At 36.8% G+C, this 22,352-nt stretch overlaps 1 protein-coding gene and 1 long non-coding RNA gene across 2 annotated transcripts; both read right to left on the reverse strand.

Moving 5' to 3' along the window:
• Positions 1 to 1,202: 1,202 nt before the first annotated feature.
• LOC149569120 (uncharacterized) lies at positions 1,203 to 2,564 on the reverse strand. The gene is made up of 2 exons (XM_089817697.1): positions 2,319 to 2,564; positions 1,203 to 2,171 (listed from the first exon to the last, which is right to left on the reverse strand). The coding sequence occupies exons 1-2, from the start codon at positions 2,370 to 2,372 to the stop codon at positions 1,458 to 1,460; spliced, it is 768 nt and encodes a 255-aa protein (XP_089673823.1). The 5' UTR covers positions 2,373 to 2,564; the 3' UTR covers positions 1,203 to 1,457.
• A 4,512-nt stretch (positions 2,565 to 7,076) lies between these two features.
• LOC149569121 (uncharacterized) lies at positions 7,077 to 16,550 on the reverse strand. Its single transcript, XR_016361720.1, has 3 exons — positions 16,411 to 16,550; positions 7,478 to 7,596; positions 7,077 to 7,398 (listed from the first exon to the last, which is right to left on the reverse strand). It is a non-coding gene; the product is annotated as an uncharacterized LOC149569121 (long non-coding RNA).
• Positions 16,551 to 22,352: the final 5,802 nt, after the last annotated feature.

Raw genomic sequence — 22,352 nt, forward strand, 5'->3', positions numbered from 1 at the left:
ACTCTACTTTCCCTTAGGGTTTGTTTGGTTGCAGGGATAAGAATGGAGAATAGGGATGTAATATTTGGAATAGGAATGGCTATTCTAATAACAACTATTTTTTAGAATGTGTATAGGCTCATTTTTAGAGGCAAAATGAGAATATGTATTCCTATTCCCTATTCCAAGTGATGAACCAAATGGAAAATAAAAAATGTATTCTAATTTTTCTATTCTTATTCCATCAACCAAATGGGCCCTTACCAAATTCTATGGTAAGAACTTGGCAATAGATAATCATCATAGTTGCTAATCACATCTGAACAACTATAAAACAATAGTAGATTTATGCTGAAATATCCGGCTCATACAATAATGAGCAATGCCAATCAAAAATTAACTCAATCTACCATTAGCACATTAAAGGTGTGGCACTAACTTCAGTTAATATGCAAACTGCAACTAACCTGTTGCAAAATATCATGACCTCTTCAAAGTTCTCTATTGGGAGGAACACCTATACAAATCACAACTCATCCTTCTACCAACACCACCAAGTGCTCAGCTGTGTCAAGCATGATCTCCTTTACCTCCATATATGAGGGCATTTAAAATACCCAATCACCATGGATGAAAACCCCTATAAAAAAAAAGATCAAACTCCAAACATTCCAAAAATTAGGAATCATCTCCCAAACACAAATGCACAAGGAGATAAATTTGCTGAGTAGACCAAGCATGAGGAGTGAGAATGCTCTTCAGCAATACACCAACTCACAATGACTCTTCTGTAAGAACAATCTCCACTAGGTCTATAATGAACTTGCATCCACCTACAGATGTAGGCTCTTGGGACTTCATGCTGAAACATAGAATATTTATTTAATTATTTATATTTAGTTAAAAATATTTTAATAATTTAATTTAACTTTTTAATATTAATGAATGAGAAAATCAAAATATTGATTATAATTTTTTTATTAGGATTTAGTGCAAAATTTGAAAGTATCAATAATTAAAACAATAATAATAATCATATTGTTTTAAAGAAGGATTAAGTATAAATATAAAATTAAAAAGAATCAATAAAGTTGTGTTCTAATAAAAGACAGTGAGATCCTCAAAATGGAAATCCAAATAGAATTCCCCATTTTCACCAAATATATATGTCTGATGACTGAATACAATGTTAAAATTAAGTAAAATGGTAGAAGACATAATAATACACTTCAAAAGATGCCAAATTTATATAAAGTATACATTATATAATACATATTATATACTCACAAATGTGGAAGAGATCACAAATGCAAGAGCAGATATGATATTTTACATGGATGGACACCATAAATTCCATGGTCTCCGGGTGAGGCACATATCACATCACTTTGAGCATTTACAAACTTAAGGCGTTAACATACAAAAATGACAGAAAAAACTTTTGTGGGCTTTCTATATTAAACCCAGTATACATTAATCTACATAGTGACCGACTTCCTAGCGGGTTTAGATCCGCGAGTGAGTACTCTAAAAACATGTTCTTCACCCGTGCGTTCATCTACCTTCACTATCCATTTGCTTCTCCTCTGACCACGTTTTCCATTATAATTAACACACGATTTTGCAGTCTCACAGCTTCCATCGATCTCTCTGAATGGCGCTTCAGAGGATTCATCGTTATTATTACCGATTTTGGTGACCTGAATTCCCTTACCGATGGGAAGCGTAGTAGATTTAACACCCACATTCTTCTCCAACCTTTTCTCACACGCAGAGGTGGATTTTCCATCAAAGAGATTGTTCGTAACCACCATTGCCCGATTGAGATTCACATTCAACACCTTCAAGAGGCCCGGGTAGTCTTCCATCTTGCAGTCAACCAGAGCAAAATCTACATTTGTGTACTTTGGTAGAATTGTTTTGGCGTCTCCTACCATGAATTCTGTTGTGTTTTCCAAGCCCAGTTCCTTGACGGCCTTGTGGATTTCTGTTTGGGTTTGAGCCTCTGCAACAATGCAGATAAAACGTCCCCCAGTTTGGCGGGCAGCAGCTGCAAGGCCAATGGTGGACATTGATTGGGTGTAACAGACCTCTACAATTAGCTGTGCGTTCATTCCTGCTGCTAGAGCTGATATAAATTCAGTGCTCTCCGGCTCCATCTTCTTCCGGCATGTCGATTTCATCTCTTTGCACTGCAATTCGAGACTAATCCCATGTTAGTGTTCAGATCTTAATGTAGAAATTAGTTGCTAACTTTGATAATGTGAGAAGATAGTATATATGTATTTGATTAAATTTCCATGATATGAGAAGAATATATTTGAACAAGGGTTACTTACCAGCTTTACAGAATCCAGATATGCATTGACTGCATTCTCACGGTGCCAAACCATGATGGATCTTATATTTTCTCGGATCTAACGAAAATACGAAGAGAAACCTTTGAATCTAACGGAAAATTCAAAGAGAACCCAATTGACGTTCAACCTTGTAGAATACGGACGCAGAGTACTCGGCCTGAATTGAAAAAGAGGCTTGTTGATTTTTGCACAGACAGGAAATGTCAGCTGTTACAGCGTTTCCTTAATTGATTCTGTAGAGTCCACTGTGCTTATAAATTGCAACGGTCTGATTTAAACGCTACACGTGTGGTGTACAAAGCGTGGAGATTCGGCCAAGTGCAACCGTAAAATGTGCAAGATCTGACCTTTACAGTAGTGCAAAGATAAAGGAAGTTGTCTCACATTAAATTCAAATATCTTTCTCCTCAGCGGTACACGTGGCACTCCAACCAGGGAAGTTTCCTTCGTGGGTAGGAGATAATGGCCGGCCAAAAGCCTTCTTTATCTTCCGACACGTAGCAAATATCTGATTTGATTTTGGCCTTTCGGCTTATCATCCGTGAGAAGCACGTCACTTGGCACCGGATTTTTGTCTAGTTCAATTTTGGTTAAAAGTGTGGTGGAATCCGGTGCCAGGTTTCAAATTTCTATTTTAGTTTCATTCTTTATTTCAAGAATTGTCTAAGGAGGCATCCCAAATCATATAAAAATTTCAAAGAGTTAACAGCTCCGGTTGCAAGGATTTATTTAATGGCATAATCCTAACTTCAGTTCTTATATGATGTTGGACTCTTTCATTCAGTTAGACTTATTAGTATCATTAGGCTAACTACTATTTCCTAGTGGGATCATTTAGAATCATTTAACTTCAGTGGTGGACCAAAAATCTATTGACACTTCTCATGATTTAACTTATCAATGAAATGCATTTTACTATTTTTTAAATATTTAAATACTAATAAATATCATGTCATTAATAGTCTTTTAAAAAATATTTCCTTGATACTTAAAAAATCATGTAATTATCTATTAGTCATAAACTAAAGAATCGGCATTTCTCACTCTTTCATATATTTCACACGAGACAAAATACAATGTTATGTATAACAAAAATAAATTTAATCGAGCTCTTTATAACAAATACAATTAGTTAAGGTTTTGTGATGGGCTATCTTTTGTAGTGTAGAAATTGCTCTTTTATCTTTGGGTGTGTTGGGCTTCTTGCTCAATCTTTCTCTTTATGCAATGTCTAACCTTTCATTACACAAAAAAAAAAAAAAAAATTACTATAAAATATTATATTAAAGTTTTTGACATGCATATTTGTCCAAACAATAGATGAAATCATCAAGTTGCTACATACTTGCAATTCTATAGATAATAAATGAGTGTAAAGTCATCAAGAATTAAATATGTTTCCAACTTGACAGAAACAAGAATTCTGAGAGAGAGAGAGAGAGAGAGAGAGAGAGAGAGAGAGAGAGAGAGAGAGAGAGAGAGAGAGAGAGAGAGAGAGAGAGAGAGAGAGAGAGAGAGCGCGCAAAGGATATAAGAAGACATTGGTAGGGAAATATAGAGGGAGGTCATATTATGTTTATAATAAAAAGAGGATGGATAGAGGAGACTTAGGTAGGTGGAGAGAGAGAGAGATGGTGATTACATCACACACACACACACACACACACACACACACACACACACACAGAAAGAGAGATAAGGTGATTAGGGAGCATATCTAAAGACATAGGAAAAGGATCCTTTTTAAATTTTTAATATAGAGATCTTAGAGATAGAGGTAGAAGAGGGATATGATTGTGAGATAAAGAGGGAAGAGAGTGTGAGAGAGGATGATTAGGAGCCATATATATAGACATGAAAGGGACGCGAGACGGAGAGCGAGATTAAGAGAGAGGGAGATAGATATTAGGATGCACACACATACACACACACACACACACACACACATGGGTATGTGTAGGATCATGGTGTACCAAACTATGGCCTTAAGTGGCAATGAAAAATCAACAAATCAGGGTTATGACAACTTGACACATAATTTTAAAGTAGTCATGGACTTTATATCAAAAAGTTGTAAGAAAATAATCTGTAGGAAATTGAATGTAGTTTCTAAACTACTAGGCCTTATCAGGAGAAAAAATAATTGATTGGTCAAAAGTTTGGATTTTAATGCAGTACTACAAAAATTTCAGGGCGAAAATAAAAAGTACATGTATGTCTGACCACCTTAATCAAAATCAAATGATAATATTTTTTTAATATAATTATAGATATAAAAAGTAGACTCATGTCTGGATGTGAGGCATATTTTTCAGTATTTTTATTTCAAATAAATAATTAAATATGAATTTTCTACCAAAACATTTTCAGCAAAAAAAACTCCCGTGTCTGACCACTTTAACTAATAGAAAATTTTACCAAATTTAATTATTTTTTAATTTTTCTTATACTAGGCGAAGCATAGAATGTGACACAATTTTTAGATTTCAAAAATGTTATACCATTTGAAATTTATAGTTATTTTTCAATCAGTATGTCAATCAACACTTTACACTAATCTTCATTGATAATTAACTAATAAATACTTATCGAACTCAGAATTTGACAGAAACAATATAGATGGAACCTCGAGAGTGATATTAAAAAACCCTTTTTGTTTCATTCAATTTCGATCAAAATAACATTGTTAGATGGCTACCCGAAGTCTGAGAGTCACTAAACCCCTCCTCAAACATATTTTTTGGGTTGACTGGGTAGGGTTGGTAAATACTAGGACTAATCGGATATCCGATCTCAAATTGGATATATGATTTGAGATTGGATATCCGATTTGAAATCGAATATCGAATTAGGCTCGGTGACTTCCCATGCCTATTTGGTGGGAAATTTCAAAAGCCAAGTCTTTTTCAATTTTAAATATGAAAGGAAACAAATTTAAACGGAAATGAACATAAAACAATAAATTTAGACAAATTTAGAAGAAATTATATATTTTTTGACTGTGTGAACATTAATATTATAATTATTATTACATTTTACTAAGATATATGATTATTTTTATTAAATATAATATAGTTTTAAATATAATATAGTGATATATATAATATATATTATTATTATTAAATATATATAATAGTATTATATGATAAAATTATTCTATATAATAATATATATTGTTATTATTATTACTAAATCTATAATCTAGTAACATATATGATTATTATTGTTATATAATATAATAATATATTATTATTATATTAAAAAATACAATATAATATAATTATTAAATATAATATTGACATGTAATAGGTCGAAGGGCGTCATAGGTAACCCTATGACCCCCTTTGACCCATAAGAACGATTCTAACATGTCCCTAGGGGTCCTAGGACCACTAGGGACATATGTCGTCCTTTAACCCATAAGAACGATTCTAATATGTCCCTAGGGGTCCTAAGACCCCTAGGGACATATGTCATCATGTAATGGGTCGAAGGGGGTCATAGGTCAACCTATGTCCCCCTTTGACCCACAAGAACGATTCTAATATATCTCTAGGGGTCCTAGGACCCCTAGGGACATATGTCATCATGTAATGGGTCGAAGGGGGTCATAGGTCAACCTATGACCCCCTTTGAACCACAAGAACGATTCTAATATGTCCTTAGGGGTCCTAGGACCCTTAGGGACATATGTCATCATTTAATGGGTCGAAGGGGGTCATAGGTCAACCTATGACCCCCTTTGACCAATAAGAACGATTCTAATATGTCTTTAGGGGTCCTAGGACCCTTAGGGACATATGTCATCATGTAACGGGTTGAAGGGGGTCATAGGTGACCCTATGACCCCCTTTGACCCATAAAAATGATTCTAATATGTCCCTCGGAGTCCTAGGACCCCGAGGGACATATGTCATCATTTAATAGGTCGAAGGGGGTCATAGGTCAACCTATGACCCCCTTTGACTCAAGGGAATGAATCTAATATGTTCCTAGGGGTCCTAGGACCCCTAGGGACATATGTTGTCATTTAATGGGTTGAAGGGGGTCATAGGTCAACCTATGACCCCCTTTGACCAATAAGAATGATTCTAATATGTCCCTAAGGGCCCGTTTGGCGAGCAGAATAGGAATAGGGGAATAGGAATACGTATTCCGGGTTTGCTATTCCATGGAATACAAAATTGGAATACGTATTCCTATTCTCTGTTTGGTTCACCTAAAATTTGATAGGGAATACGTATAACCTCTGTTTGGTTGTCCAAAAGTAGAATTGGAATAAGATAGTTTTTTATTGTTATTTAATAATTTAATTTATACATTTGATTGATTTGGATTACTTTTTTTAAAGATAATTTTTATTGTTATTTAATAATATAATTTATACATTTGATTGATTTGGATTACTTTTATTTTTTTTAAGATTATTTTTAAATAAGATAATTTTTTATTGTTATGTAATATTTTAATTTATACATGTGATTGATTTGGATTACTTTTTTTTTCAAGTTTTAAATTATCAATTGATAATCGAAATAGTAACGAAACTAGTATTGCTTTATTTTTTAATTATGTTTTTTATTTATTTTAAATTACAATCAATCAACTTAAATAGTAATAAAACTAGTATTACTTTTATTTTAAAGATTATTTTTTCAACTAGTATAATTTATTCGTCATTTTAACAGAATTCGTCACCACAATACGATCAAACACAAGTTCTAAACCAAAAAAAAAAGTCAAATTGTTATTACATATGTCCACCATTTCTATTAAAAACCATAAAACATGCCTCACAATGTTCAATTTTTTTACTAAGAAAAATAGGTTTTGAAGGGTTCCTGAAACCCTTTTATAAGACTTTTTAATGCATATGGTCCCAACAGACTAGTAATATGGAAACAATTATTACTCCCAACATGCCTCGAAGAAACATGTTTTCACTCTCTCTAACCTTGCACAACTTGCAATTAGTACTTTTAGGAGCTACAGATTTAGCTATGGTAGATGTGGGTGAGACATCATCGACCCACTGGAAGAAACTACATCCACCATCCCCCTGCAATACGAAATCTAAATTAGTAATCTCCACAACTAGTTGATACAAAAAACGTAAACATATAAAAATTAGTGATAACCTTTTTTCCATTTGGACAACAGAGGAATTTACGCTCCGGATTATTTGTTGTGTGCGAGGTCTTTAGCACTACATGGCCAGCACCACACTCACACATTGGCAAGTTCAAATCCATCAATCCTATATAAAATATGAACAAATACAAATAAAATGAAACATTCAATTAGCAAGATATATTATTTAAGAAACATATGGGCATTTTAACCAATCATTTAAAGAGACCTTAGTATACAAAGTCTTTTCGTTTATTTTTCAGTGTCAAAAGTATTCTTTGATATCTTTTGTATTGAGGAAAAATGTATGCTGCAATATCATTCTGCAATTGATCAATGCATGATCATTTGTGTATATAAGACATTCTATTTTTGTATCTATGATATTCTTGGAGCATTCATATATTCTGTAATTGCATAAAAAGAATGATTGAACTGTGTATAAGGCTGATTGTTTAGCTGTTAAGAGTTACTAGTTATAAGCTTGAGATCATTGTTTTGCTTTTAGAATACAAAAAAGAATCTATCTTTGTGTCGTATGTTTTAGTGGTTCGGTATATTACTTTCAGTTCTAATTTTAACAAAGAGACCACATCGATGGTGGTTTTATTCCAAATGAATGAAGTTCAGAAATATGCTGTGATTAAGTTTTTAGCACAAGAGGTTGTGGCTAATTTAGATGATAATGCATTATATGTGTGCAAAGAGAGTATAGAATGGAGGGATTTGATAGTGAAACAAGGCCATGAAGAATTTGTCAAACTATTGAAGGGATCGATAAAGTTTACTCTATCTATGCAAAATGATTTGAAATGCATTAATGTGAAATGCCCAAAAGATGATGGAAAGAATGTGTAAGCTACAGACACCATAATCAAGCAAAAGATTGATTAATGTAAAAAGAATCAAAGGTTCTGACAATAGATGATTTCTCCAGGGTAACAAAGATTGAATTCTGGCCAAACCTTTGCATCAATCAGCTCCAAAGTCATGCAAATAAAGTAGCAGAAGTTCAGAGAGACAAAAAAGTTTGGAAACAACGACTTGCACATATTAAGGAATTCCGTTGCACATAAAGAGTGGAAAGTGCAACATGCTGCCATGGTAGGACAACACAAATTGGGAAGTTCCACAGAGCCATTATAACTGTGATGATGCCACCAGATTTCTCTATTTTATTTTAGTTTCTTTAGGTAGCTTTTAGCTTTGGTTTTTCAGTTATATGGAAACCAAATCATACACTCAGAAAGAGTTTTAGATAACTTTTGAGTTTTCAAAGACAGTTGACCTTATAAGGTAAAGACATTGAAAAGATTTGAGAAATTTTGAGCATATAGCCCTGATGCTTATAGTTTGATATGTGTTAAAAAAGAAGACTTCTATGAATAAAGTTGATGAACAATTATAGGCTTAAATTTGTTTGTTTAAGATAATTAAAGTAGATTTATCTGTGAATTTATCAGTCAGTGTAGTTATTGTTTATCTTTTGAAAATATATCATGTATCTCATTGGATATGATTAGTTTAAAAGATCATCTTAGTTAAGCTTACTGGTATTAAAACAGAGTCTATGTGTAGTTTTCTGGAATTAGTCGTTTTGGTTTTCCAATTAGTTTCCAAATAGTGACAAAATCTGATACAAATGATCACCTACAGCAGTACCTTTAAAGCAATTAATACAACAATGCAAATGGACTCAACAAGATGCAAGAACATGGTATAAATGTACCCCTATGCTTAAAGTAGATGGGCAACTTTACATGCAATTAAGAAGAGCTTTTTAAATTCAACCAATTCTCCAGCTTCAGCCACTATTATTCTGGAATATCAACTTCAATAATAAATTAATAACAGCTGTGAACCCTCCTTTTTTCCACCAAAAATCATTTCTAAGACTCAACAATTTTAAAACTCTTATTATAGTTATTGATATGAATGTGACAACAATTTTAAAACTCTTGAAAGCGTTGTGAAGAGATGTGCAATTTAGTGCTTAATAGTTAGACATGTTTTATTGTGCAATAACTATATTTTGAAGCATTTTTATGCTCAAATCAGCTGTTCTATTCTTCTATTTGTTGTTTTCCCTCTTGTTAATTATGAATTTGTAACCCCTCAAATATACACCAACCCGAGAAATAGATATCCGCTACTGCTCCCTGTTGTGAGGTTTTGACACTATCATGCTATCCTTTTTTAGTGATTATACTCAATCTTTTAAAACTTTATATAAATATCTTATAATTAAACAACAACAAAATCAAATCAACTATCAAATTTAAATTACCTGCAACAGTTAACATTTTTTTGAATCCCAGAGACCACAAAAAGATTGAAAACAAATCTAAACGATGTGAACACTCAATATAGAGTGCTAAATAGTTCTACACAAGACTGAAGATAATATAGAATACTATTTTCCTTATCCCTGAGAATATTACAATCCTCCAAATTTATATCTAATATAATCTTCCCTTGCTGCATCATCCATCTCTAAGAACCAAATAGCTCTTGTTGGTTCTTGCATAAAATTATCAGATGCGATAGTCATAGTTTGTTGACTGATTCCGGGGATGGCTTTCAAGGCAGCAAACAAATCTGCAGCTTCTTTTTTAGTATCCTCTTTATCAAATCTGATGGTGTGCGCCTGTTTGATTCCGTCCTGTATCTCATAGATGCTTTCAGATATAACATCCAAAGAAGCGGCCATGCTTGCCTTCCTCCTCTTTGGCCTCCTTGTCGTTGGTGTTGAAGGAATGCTTCTAGCGGATGCAGTTGACTGATTTGACTGAAGGAAATCTTCATCCAAATCAGCAGCATCATTTACAGGCATACTCAAATCATCATCATCATCTAGATCAACAGCATCATTAAGGTTACCATCTTCAACATCTTGTGGTGTTCCAGCTACACTTCCTTCTGCCATGTCATTTCCCACTATGACAGCTAGATCATTAAAATAGTTGAATGGTTGCCTCCTATACACTTTTGCAGCTCTGAATTCTTTTCTCTATAAACATTGCCAAAATTAAATAATTAGATATTTTTTATGATATTAGTATTGTAAAAAACTTTGAAGAGGACTTTACCTTCAGAAGTTCATCCCAGACACTATCCTCGGCATCCACACATTGAGTTATGTCATTCCAACCAAAGCCACTAGTATTTCGTAAATCCTTCATTATTCTATACCCCATCTTCCATGTTTTCAACTTATTTCTGAAATTTTCCTTTCCAAGGTTCAATTTCAACTCAGTATTGAATCTCCTCTCGATAGCACTCCATGCTTCTCTACGAAAACCTCCTTCACCTTTCCTTCCTAGGTTGACTTGCTCAAGGAGCAAATCCAACAATTTTCTCTCCATTTCTTTAGTCCATACAACTTTTGGATTTCTAGACGAAGTTGGAGTAGAAACAGATGTAGCAACAGGTGTAGCAACAGGGATGGCAATGGGAGGAATATTAACCTCCTCATGTATGCCCGTCATCAGATTTGTGAATGACATATTGCTGCAATAGGCAACTGTTATATTGCTGTAAAACATCCATAAGATAAAAGTGCACATTATATATAATAAAATGCTTTACAAAAATATCCACACACCCTTTTCACAGAGAGCTAATGCTCCCTAGCTTATACACAGACCTACTAAGAACTCTTACTACTTGGGCAATATTGCACACATTACAAACTAAAACATACACCTAGGTTTAACTAGGCACAGCCAGGGCCTGGCTTAGGTGAAGAACATAACATATTTCAACATAACATATAAAATTTAATACTCCATCTTCATTTGGGATATGTACATATAATTCAATTTTTTCTCAGTCATTAGTGATTTTCTCTTGCAATTACATGAAAGTTAGAAATAAATTTTGATGCTGGTTATATTTTTTAAATGCTCCCTAGCCTATACACAGACCTACTAAGAACTCTTACTACTTGGGTAATATTGCACACATTACAAACTAAAACATACACCTAGGTTTAACTGGGCACAGCTAGGGTCTTGCTTAGCTGAAGAACATAACATATTTCAACTTTTGAGAAGTTTAGATTTCTAGTTATACTTCTTTATGTATCTATGTGGTGCCAGCTTGGGACTGACCTACAACAATGACCCACCTTTTATACTGACCTTGAGTAAAGCCCGCAATAGATGGTGTTATGAACAATTGCATAGATATGAACAGTCATAATCTACAAAATGAGATTTAATTAAAGACAGGTAAACAAGACTAAGACAATCCATTTTAAAACTAAACATCAACAAAAGTTATCTTAAATAGTTTTTGGTAGATTCTATGGACCAAATTGCCCTGAGGATATTAAAAACTTGAAAGTCATTATACTTGAAATTTTATATGCATCCTTGATCAAAGAAAAACAATACATGTAATTCAGAATTGCTTACATAGACTAAAGAAAAAGAATCCTTGTGATCCCAATAAAATGGCAGAGCATATGTTTGCTATGGATTTGCTAAATATTCAAGTGCCACATTCTCATAAAAGCATGGAAATTGAAAGTATGGTGCCTTGGAAAACAAATAAAATGATTGTGTCTAGACCAAGGTATTTATGTAAATATGAAAGAAAATCTCTTTCATCTTATCAAAGATTAACAAAAAGTATTGATTTGTATTGAAATAAATAGGTATAAAAAATCTGCAGTATCTAGCTATTCAAAATTGAAATAGAATGTATCAATGCAAGTAGAAAGATCAACTAATGCTGAGATCTATAGTCCTCCCACATCTTTTGTGCTAGTTCATCTCGAAAATTTCCCCATTCATCTCTATCTCGTTGAGTCATCCCAAAAGACTCAAGAATTGGGACATTTATCCCTTCACGATCAATGTCCTCTTCAATTTCCACTTCGTGTGGAACACCATCCTCTATCGTAATGAAGTTGTGTAGTATGCAACATGCTAACACAATCTTTGTTTGAGTTGTGATACTATAAGATGTCGCATGCCTCAAGATAGGAAAACGTTGCTTCAAAATACCAAATGTGCGCTCAATCACATTCCTAAGAGAGGAGTGTCGGTGGTTAAATAGCTCGTGGGCATTGTTGATCGGGTTTGCTCTGGAAAACTCTTTTAGGTGGTATCGCGTACACCGATAAGGGGCGAGGAATCCAGGAACATTTGGATAGCCGACATCAACTAAATAGAATTTTCCTATACAAAAGAATAATAAGTATTATGATAGAAATAACATAAACACTATGGTTTACAATAATGACTATATAATTGTTAGATATATGATCAAATATACCAGGGGGGACTATTAGTGAATCTGCTCTTGATAGAGCTGAAGCAAGAACACGACTATCTGTAGCTGAACCTTCCCAACCAGCAAGAACATATTGAAACTTGTAGTCAAAGGAACAAACACCCATTACATTTTGTGATAGGTTGCCTTTTCTGTCACGGTATTTTGCTTGGTTGTCCACATCAATGGTGACTGGTATATGGGTCCCATCAATTGCTCCAACACAATCCTAGAACATTAAAAATATTATAGTCAAATATGTAACAATATACTAAAGCAAGAAAGTGCATGAATCTAAGAGATTTACCTTGAAGTACAGATCAAAACGGTTCTGCCCAAGAATTTCTGGAGAGGTAGTTATAGAAGGAGGCAAAAAGTAATTGCCATGGAGCAATATGATTGCCTTCAAGACCTTGTGGAAGTGGCGACTCACAGTCTCTCCTGAGTGACCAAAGTTATGGCCAATCTTACGATTCCTTAGATTGTGGCCAAGGGTATGTAGGAACATGACTAGTTGTTCTTCCAATTTCATGTTTATCGTATCTTTAATGGTCCCTCTCTCCCTTAAAATATTGGCGAGTTTGAAGAAAGCTGCTCTAGACATGCGTATTTGGTCATGGCAATCTATGTCATTAGAATATATAATACATTTAAAGAAAGGACAAGCAGCTCTTCTTCGCTTGCGTCGTTGTCTTCTAGCATCTTCGTAAGATGCTATTGTGAGTACTGCTTGGGCTGCAAGCAAAACTGCAAGTACACGCAAGAGCGTGATCTTCCTAACAATGCTTCCATAAACTCTTTTATCAGCAGTAGGATCCATCAAATGCCCTATAAACACGTATATAGATTTAATTTAGATTTCCATATTAATAAAGATGAGAATGAATGTATGAAAGATTTCCATAGTTCATTTAATGAACATATTAGATTCCTTGAAATCACAGATAAGTAAAACATAGAGAAATGTTGATATGGCCTTTGAAGAAACCTAGAGTAGGATGAAGCCAAAGAGTGCAAGGGTCCTTTAGGAGGAGAAAATGATAAAAGATTGCTTCTCATTTTTATGTGGAGTCCCTTGGCCTTGGGCAAAATGCTTTATTTTACAAATTAGGGAAAATCATGCAGCTCCAGCTCTCCAGACGAGAGGCCAAGAATGGGAAATTTGAAAACATCATATTGGATTACAAGAGTGCACAAATGTTTGAATGTTAGCTTGCATGTCTGTAGAGTATCTGACACATGATAAATGAAAATCACGATTCCAAAAAATGGTTAGGTGGAGGCAAAAAAATTTTGTACAAATATCTGTGTCAAATTGATTAGCATCTTTCAAGTCAAAGATTTGTGAAAAATTAATTGATAGCTTTCAAGTCAAAGATTTGTGAAAAATTAATTGACAGCTTTCAAGTCAAAGATTTGTGAAAAATTAATTGACAGCTTTCAAGTCAAAGATTTATATTGCTAATATTAGTACAATTTGACACTTTGTGAAGATTCTAAATGTTTTTGAGGTGCAGACAGATATTTGTTCTGGAATCTTACCTAAAAATAAGTTGGATGAAACCCATGTCCTGCTCAGTAATACTTTCTTCTATCATGTAGTAAGCTTCAAGGACAAGGGATCAAGATGGCTGAGAATTATAGAAGGCATAGATGTAACATAATTGGACCACAACTACAATTGACATAAATTATTGTACTTATGTATAAATTGCAATAGAACTCAGTTTATTAGTTGACATATTGCTGTTCAACTCTATTAGAAGCATTCAGTTCCAGAAATTTGAAGTCTTTCAAATGTTTTCTATAGTTTGGTTTCTTTAGAATATTTGAATTGAAGCCATTGTTCTAACTTATGAGCCTCTCAGAAAATTTTGGCAGTTTGACTTCTTTACAAAAATTGGATTTAAGCTCTTGTTTATGCTTGGAGAACCTTTCATACAGTTTTGGTAGACTGTCTTCTTTAAAAAAATTGGATTTAATCTCTTGTTTCAACTTGGATATACTTTCACCCAATTTCGGTTATTTGTCTTCTTTAGAATATTTAAATTTAAGCTCTTGTTCCAAGTTGAAGGTGATTCCAAACAGTTTTGGTAGTTTGTCTTCTTTAAAACTGTTGGATTTAAGCTATTGTTGGAGCTTGTGGATCCTTCCAGACAGTTTTGATGGTTGTTCTTCTTTAGAAAATTTGAATTTAAGAAATTGTTTCAATTTGGAAAGACTCCCAAACTGTTCTAGTAGTTTGTCTTCTTTCAAACATTTAGATTTACAATTTGAATAGCCTTCTATAAAATTTAAGTAGTTTCTCTTTTTTTTTAATAGAAAATTTAGATTTAAGACCTTGTTCCAGCTAGAAAAACTTTCCAAACAGTTTTGATAATTTATACATATTGCTAAAATTATATTTAGGCAAATGTACAAAACTATCTCTGTTGCCACAAAGTTTCAGAAATCTCGCTTCTTTGGGGCGTTTGGAGTTGCAAGTCTGTGAGAAGCTCACGAGTCTACGTCTACATCAAAAATTTGGGGACACATGGATGCAGTGTAATACAGAGCCTCTCGGGTGATTTCGAGTATTTGAACTCACAAATTGTTGTGCATTAATCCCCAGTTGTCACATCCCCAAAATATTTTTGGATCCGTCTTTACGAATTTGGATCAAAATCTAAACAAAACTGGATTTATAACTACCCCCGGTTTCATTAACCATTTGAAGTGATCTTGAACAAAATTAAACTCTTCACGGTGTGTTAGCTATTTCATCCACTATAGTAATATCATCCACAAAGACTGATTTAGTTATTTAACACAAATATTAACCCTGTCGGGTATGACACCATCTGTATCAGTGCATCACTCTCACAAAAAGGACTGTAAAATACAAATCACCTAATTTTTAACTCATGGTAGATATCAGAGTGTACATTATACATATCAAACTACAATTATCTTTTCATGAAATGAAAATCATTTCAGGATTGAGTTGTGTCTTTTTTGTGGATGCTTTAGCTACAGTTCAATATTTCAATCCAATTACAAAGTTGTGCGTCGTGCAATATTTCAATCCAATATTTCAATCGGTGCAAAGTGCGAATCAAGGGAAAATTAACTGTTTATAAATGACGTAGGATACCATTCTGAATAATTCAGAGATGCTTCCTCGGGTTCGTCCAAAATAAGTCAGGATTGCTTATTAACTGTATTCAATAAATTTATGAGAATTGTTATCTTGTATTATGCCATCCAGTTTCATGAGTTATCAAACATGGCTGCCAGTATTGATCTAGCAAACAGCATTATGACACATCATCTTAGAGAGATATATCTGTGGTTGGGAAATTTAGCATGGAGCAGTGTGTTCTTAATCTGTGTTGCAGGGTTGATTTCAGTTTATGTTTATGCAAGGATACCCACATGGAAATTGCCCAATATTCCTAGTCCCCCTGAATCATGGTTGTTCGGCCACTTGCTTCTCATTGCCATTAAACTCTGGCTTATGGAATGCAGGTTCTACATAAGTTTGTCATAAGGCACAGAAATAACAAACAACAAACAAAAAGACGGGTTTTGTATTGTGCAGGACATGCCTCTCCAACAAACAATAAATGTTATAGTATGATGCAAATGCCGAAACAAACAAAAACCAAGATCAAAACCTTACCTCTCTAGCTGCAGACGAAAAAATGATACAAAACCCCACGTCGTTTGAGCTTCACCTCTGAAGCAAATGCAATAAAAACCCATTAAAAATGGCCCTGCAAATATCGTAACAAACGAAAACCACGATCAAACTCGTACCTCTCCGGCGACGGACGAAAAAGCTGTGGACGAGAAAATAATTCAAAACCCTATGTCGTTTGAGCTTCACCTCTGCATCAAATGCGAAAAAAACCCATTAAAAATGGCCCTGCAAATACTGGCATGAACAAAAACCATGATCAAAACCCTACCTCTTTGGCTACGGACGAAAAAGTTGGAGACAAAAAAATAATACTACGTCTTTCTCGACAAAGCAGTTTGAGGCTTCACGGACGTGGACCCGAAATTTGGTATTTTTTAGCACATAAAAATGCGGGTTTGGAATAGGTATTCCAATTCCACCCCTTTGGGTGGAATTGCAATACCCTTTTTTTGGTCCAAAGTGGCATACGTATTCCACTCGTATGCCTCTTTTGTATTCCTAGCTGGCACACCCAAACGGGGAATTTGACGATTTTTGGAATAGACAAATGCCTATTCCACTCCAATTCCGCTCGCCAAACGGGCCCTAAGGGTCCTAGGACCCCTAGGGACATATGTCATCATGTAATGGGTCGAAGGGGGTCATAGGTCAACCTATGACCCCCTTTGACCCATAAGAATGATTCTAATATGTTCCTAGGGGTCTTAGGATCCCTAGGGACATATGTCATCATTTAATGGGTCGAAGGAGGTCACAAGTCAACCTATGATCCCCTTTGACCAATAAGAACGATTCCAATATGTCCCTAGGAGTCCTACAACCCCTAGGGACATATGTCATTATTTAATGGGTTGAAGGGGATCATAGGTCAACCTATGACCCTCTTTGACCCATAAGAATGATTCTAATACCCCCCCTAAAGAAATATGTCATCATTTAATGGGTCGAAGGGGGTCATAGCTCAACCTATGACCCCCTTTGACCCATAACAATGATTCTACCCCTAGGACCCCTAGGGACATATGTTGTCATTTAATGGGTTGAAGGGGGTCAGAGGTCAACTTAAGACCCCCTTTGACCCATAAGAATGATTCTAATATGTCTCTAACGGTCCTAGGACCCCTAGGGACATATGTCATCATTTAATGGGTCAAAGGGGGTCATAGGTCAACCTATGACCACCTTTGACTAGTAAGAACGATTCTAATATGTCCCTAGGGGTCCTAGGACCCCTAGGGGCATATGTCATCATGTAATGGGTCGAAGGGGGTAATAGGTCAACCTATGATCCCTTTTGACCCATAAAAAAGATTCTAACATGTCCCTAGAGGTCCTAGGACTTGTAAGGACATATGTCATCATTTAATGGGTCGAAGGGGGTCATAGGTCAACCTATGACCCCCTCTGACTTGCACAAAAAATTTGAATATGATTCTAACATGTCCCTAGGCGTGCTAGGGCCCCTAGGGACATATGTCGTCATTTAATGGGTTGAAGGGGGTCATAGGTCAACCTATGATCCCCGTTGACCCACAAGAAAAATTTTAATATGTCCCTAGGGGTCCTAGGACCCCTAGGGACATATGTTGTCATGTAATAGGTCGAAGGGGGTCATAGGTAAACCTATTACCCCCTTTGACCTATATGAAGCATTCTAATATGTCCTTACGACCCCTAGGGACATATGTCGTCATGTAATGGGTCGAAGGGGGTCATAGGTCAACCTATGACCCCCTTTGACCTATATGAAGCATTTTAATATGTCCCTAGGGCTAGGACCCCTAGGGACATATGCCATCATGTAATGGGTTGAAGGGGGTCATAGGTCAACCTATGACCCCCTTTGACCCATAAGAACGATTCTAATCTGTCCCTAGGGGTCCTAGGACCCTTAGGGACATATGTCATCATGTAATCAGTTGAAGCGGGTCATACGTCAACCTATGACCCCCTTTGACCCATATGAAGTATTCTAATATGTCCCTGGGGGTCTTAGGACCCCTAGGGACATATGTGTCATGTAATGGGTCGAAGGGGGCCCCTTTAACCCATATGAACAATTCTAATATGTCCCTAGGGGTCCTAGGAACCTTAGGGACATATTTCATCATTTAATGGGTCGTAGAAGGTCATAGGTCAACCTATGACCCCCTTTGACCTATAAGAACGATTCTAATATGTCCCTAAGGGTCCTAGGACCCCTAGGGACATATGTCGTCATGTAATGGGTCGAAGGGGGTCATATGTAAACCTATGACCCCCTTTGACCCATAAGAACTATTCTAATATGTTCCAGGACCCCTAGGGACATATGTCATCATGTAATGGGTTGAAGGGGGTCATAAGTCAACCTATGACCCCCTTTGATCCATAAGAACCAATTTAATATGTCCTTAGGTGTCTTAGGACCCCTAGGGATATATGTCATCATGTAATGGGTCGAAGTGGGTCATAGGTTCGACCCATAAGAACCATTCTAATATGTCTCTAAGGGTCCTAGGACCCCTAGGGACATATATTATCATGTAATGGGTCGACCTATGACCCCCTTGGACCCATAAGAACCATTCTAATATGTTCCTAGGGGTCCTAGGACCCCTAGGGACATATGTCGTCATGTAATGGGTCAAAGGGGGTCATAGGTTGACCAATGACCTCGTTTGACCCATATGAAGCATTCTAATATGTCCCTACGGGTCCTAGGACCCTTAAGGACATATGTCATCATGTAATGGGTTGAAAGGGGTCATAGGTCACCCTATGACCACCTTTGACCTATAAGAACATTTTGAATATGTCCTTAGGGGTCCTAGGACCCCTAGGGATATATGTCATCATTTAATGGGTCAAAGGGGGTCATAGGTTAACCTATGACCCCCTTTGACCTATAAGAATGATTCTAATATGTCCCTAGGGGTCTTACGACCCCTAAGGACATATGTTGTCATTTAATGGGTCGAATGGACCTATGACCACCTTTGACTAATCAGAACGATTCTCATATGTCCCTAGGGATCCTAGGACCCCTACAGACATATGTTGTCATGTAATGGGTCGAAGGGGGTCTTAGGTCAACCTATGACCCTCTTTGACCCATAAGAATGATTCTAATATGTCCTTAGGGGTCCTAGGACCCCTAGGGACATTTGTCATCATTTAATGGGTTAAAGGGGTTCATAAGTCAACCTGTGACCCCCTTTCACCCATAAGAACGATTCTAATATGTCCCTAGAGGGACATATGTTGTCATTTAATGGGTCGAAGGGGGCCATACGTCAACCAATGACCCTCTTTGACCAATAAGAATGATTCTAATATGTCCTTAGGGGTCCTAGGACCCTTAGGGACATATGTCGTCATGTAATGGGTTGAAGGGGATCATAGGTCAACCTATAACTCCCTTTGACCGACAAGAATGATTCTAATATGTCCCTATGGGTCCTAGGACCCCTAGGGACATATGTCATCATTTAATGGGTCAGAGTGACCTATGACCCCCTTTGACCCACAAGAATGATTCTAATATGTCCCTAGGGGTCCTAGGACCCCTAGGGACATATGTCATCATTTAATGAGTTGAAGGGGGCCATAGGTCAACCTATGACCCCCTTTAACTAATAAGAATGATTCTAATATGTCCCTAGGGGTCCTTGGACCCTTAGGGACAAATGTCATCATGTAATGGGTCGAACGGGGTCATACGTCAACCTATGACCCCTTTTGAACCATATGAAGCATTCTAATATGTCCCTAGGGGTCCTAAGACCCCTATGGACATATGTCATCATGTGATGGGTCGAAGGGGGTCATAGGTCAATCTATGACTCCGTTTGACCCATAAGAATGATTCTAATATATGTCATCCTGTAATGGGTTGAAGGGGACCTACGACCCCCTTTGACCCATATGAAGCATTCTAATATGTCCCTATGGGTCATAGGACCCCTAGGGACATATGTCATCATGTAATGGGTCGAAAGGGGTCATAGGTCAACCTATGACCCCCTTGGACCCATATGAATGATTCTAATATGTCCCTAGGGGTCCTAGGACCCCTAGGGACATATGTCATCATGTAATGGGTCGAAAGAGGTCATAGGTCAACCTACGACCTCTTTTGACCCATAAGAATGATTCTAATATGTCCCTAGGGGTTCTAGGACCCCTAGGGACATATGTCATCATTTAATAGGTCGAAGGGGGTCATAGGTCAACCTATCACCCCCTTTGACCCATAAGAATGATTCTAATATTTCCCTAGGGGTCTAGGACCCCTAGGGACATATATCATCATGTAATGGGTCGAAGGGGGTCATAGGTCAACCTATGACCCTCTTTGACCCATAAGAACAGTTCTAATATGTCCCTAGGGTTCCTAGGACCCCTAGGGACTTATGTTGTCATGTAGTGGGTCGAAGGGGGTCATAGGCCAACCTATGACCCCCTTTGACCCATAAGAACAATTCTAATATGTCCGTAGGGGTCCTAGGACCCCTAGGGACATATGTTGTCATGTAATGGGTCGAAGGGGGTCATAGGTCAACCTATGACCAGTTTGACCCATATGAAGCATTGTAATATGTCCCTAGGGGTCTTAGGACCCCTAGGGACATATGTCATTATGTAATGGGTTAAAGGGGGTCATAGGTGACCCTATGACCCCCTTTGACCCATAAGAACAATTCTAATATGTCCCTAGGGTCCTAGGATTCCTAGGGACATATATCGTCATTTAATGGGTCGATGGGGGTCATAGGTCAACCTATGACCCCCTTTGTCCCATAAGAATGATTCTAATATGTCCCTAAGGGTTCTAGAACCCCTAGGGACATATGTCATCATTTAATGGGTTGAATGGGGTCATAGGTCAATCTATGACACTCTTGGACCAATAAGGACGATTCTAAGATGTCCCTAGGGGTCCTAGGACCCCTAGGGACATATGTCATCATGTAATGGGTTGAAGGGGGTCATAGGTAAACCTATGACCCCCTTCGACCCATATGAAGCATTCTAATATATCTCTAGGGGTCCTAGGACTCCTAGGGACATATGTCATCATATATTAGGTCGAAGGGGGTCATAGGTCAACCTATGACCCCCTTTGACCCATATGAAGCATTGTAATATTTCTCTAGGGGTCCTAGAACACCTAGGGATATATGTCATCATGTAATTGGTCGAAGGTGGTCATAGGTCAACCTATGATCCCCTTTGACCCACAAGAATGATTCTAATATGTCCGTAGGGGTCCTAAGACCCCTAGGAACATATGTCATCTTGTAATGGGTCGAAGCGGGTCATAGGTCAACCTATGACCCCCTTTGACCCATAAGAACAATTTTAATATGTCCCTAGGCGTCCTAGGACCCCTAGGGACATATGTCATCATATAATGGGTCGAAGGTGGTCATAGGTCAACCTATGACCTCCTTTGACCCATAAGAATGATTCTAATATGTCCCTAAGGGTCTTAGGACCCGTAGGGACATATGTCATCATGTAATGGGTTGAATGGGGTCATAGCCTGTCAACCTATGACCCCCTTTGACCCATAAGAATGATTCTAATATGTACCTAGGGGTCCTAAGACCCCTAGGGACATATGTCGTCATTTAATGGGTCGAAGGGGGTCATAGGTCAACCTATGACCCCCTTTGACCCATATGAAGTATGACCTATGACCCCGTTTGACCCATATGAAGTATTCTAATATGTCCGTAAGGGTTCGAGGACCCCTAAGGACATATGTCATCATGTAATGGGTCGAAGGGGGTCATAGGTCAACCTATGACCCCCTTTGACTCACTAGAATGATTCTAATATGTCCCTAGGGGTCCTAGGACCCCTAGGGACATATTTCGTCATGTAATTGGTCAAAGGGACCTATGACCCCCTTTGACCCATAAGAACGATTCTAA

Source organism: Cupressus sempervirens, chromosome 3 (genome assembly GCF_028749045.1).
Source record: "Cupressus sempervirens isolate cs-2001-9-10 chromosome 3, ASM2874904v1, whole genome shotgun sequence".
NCBI lineage: Eukaryota > Viridiplantae > Streptophyta > Pinopsida > Cupressales > Cupressaceae > Cupressus > Cupressus sempervirens.

Coding starts and splice junctions, on each gene's coding strand:
- LOC149569120 (XM_089817697.1), bottom strand. CDS start 2,372: ATGGTTTGGCACCGTGAGAATGCAGTCAATGCATATCTGGATTCTGTA. Junction 2,172..2,318: donor ATCTGGATTCTGTAAAGCTG/GTAAGTAACCCT, acceptor CTCGAATTGCAG/TGCAAAGAGATGAAATCGAC.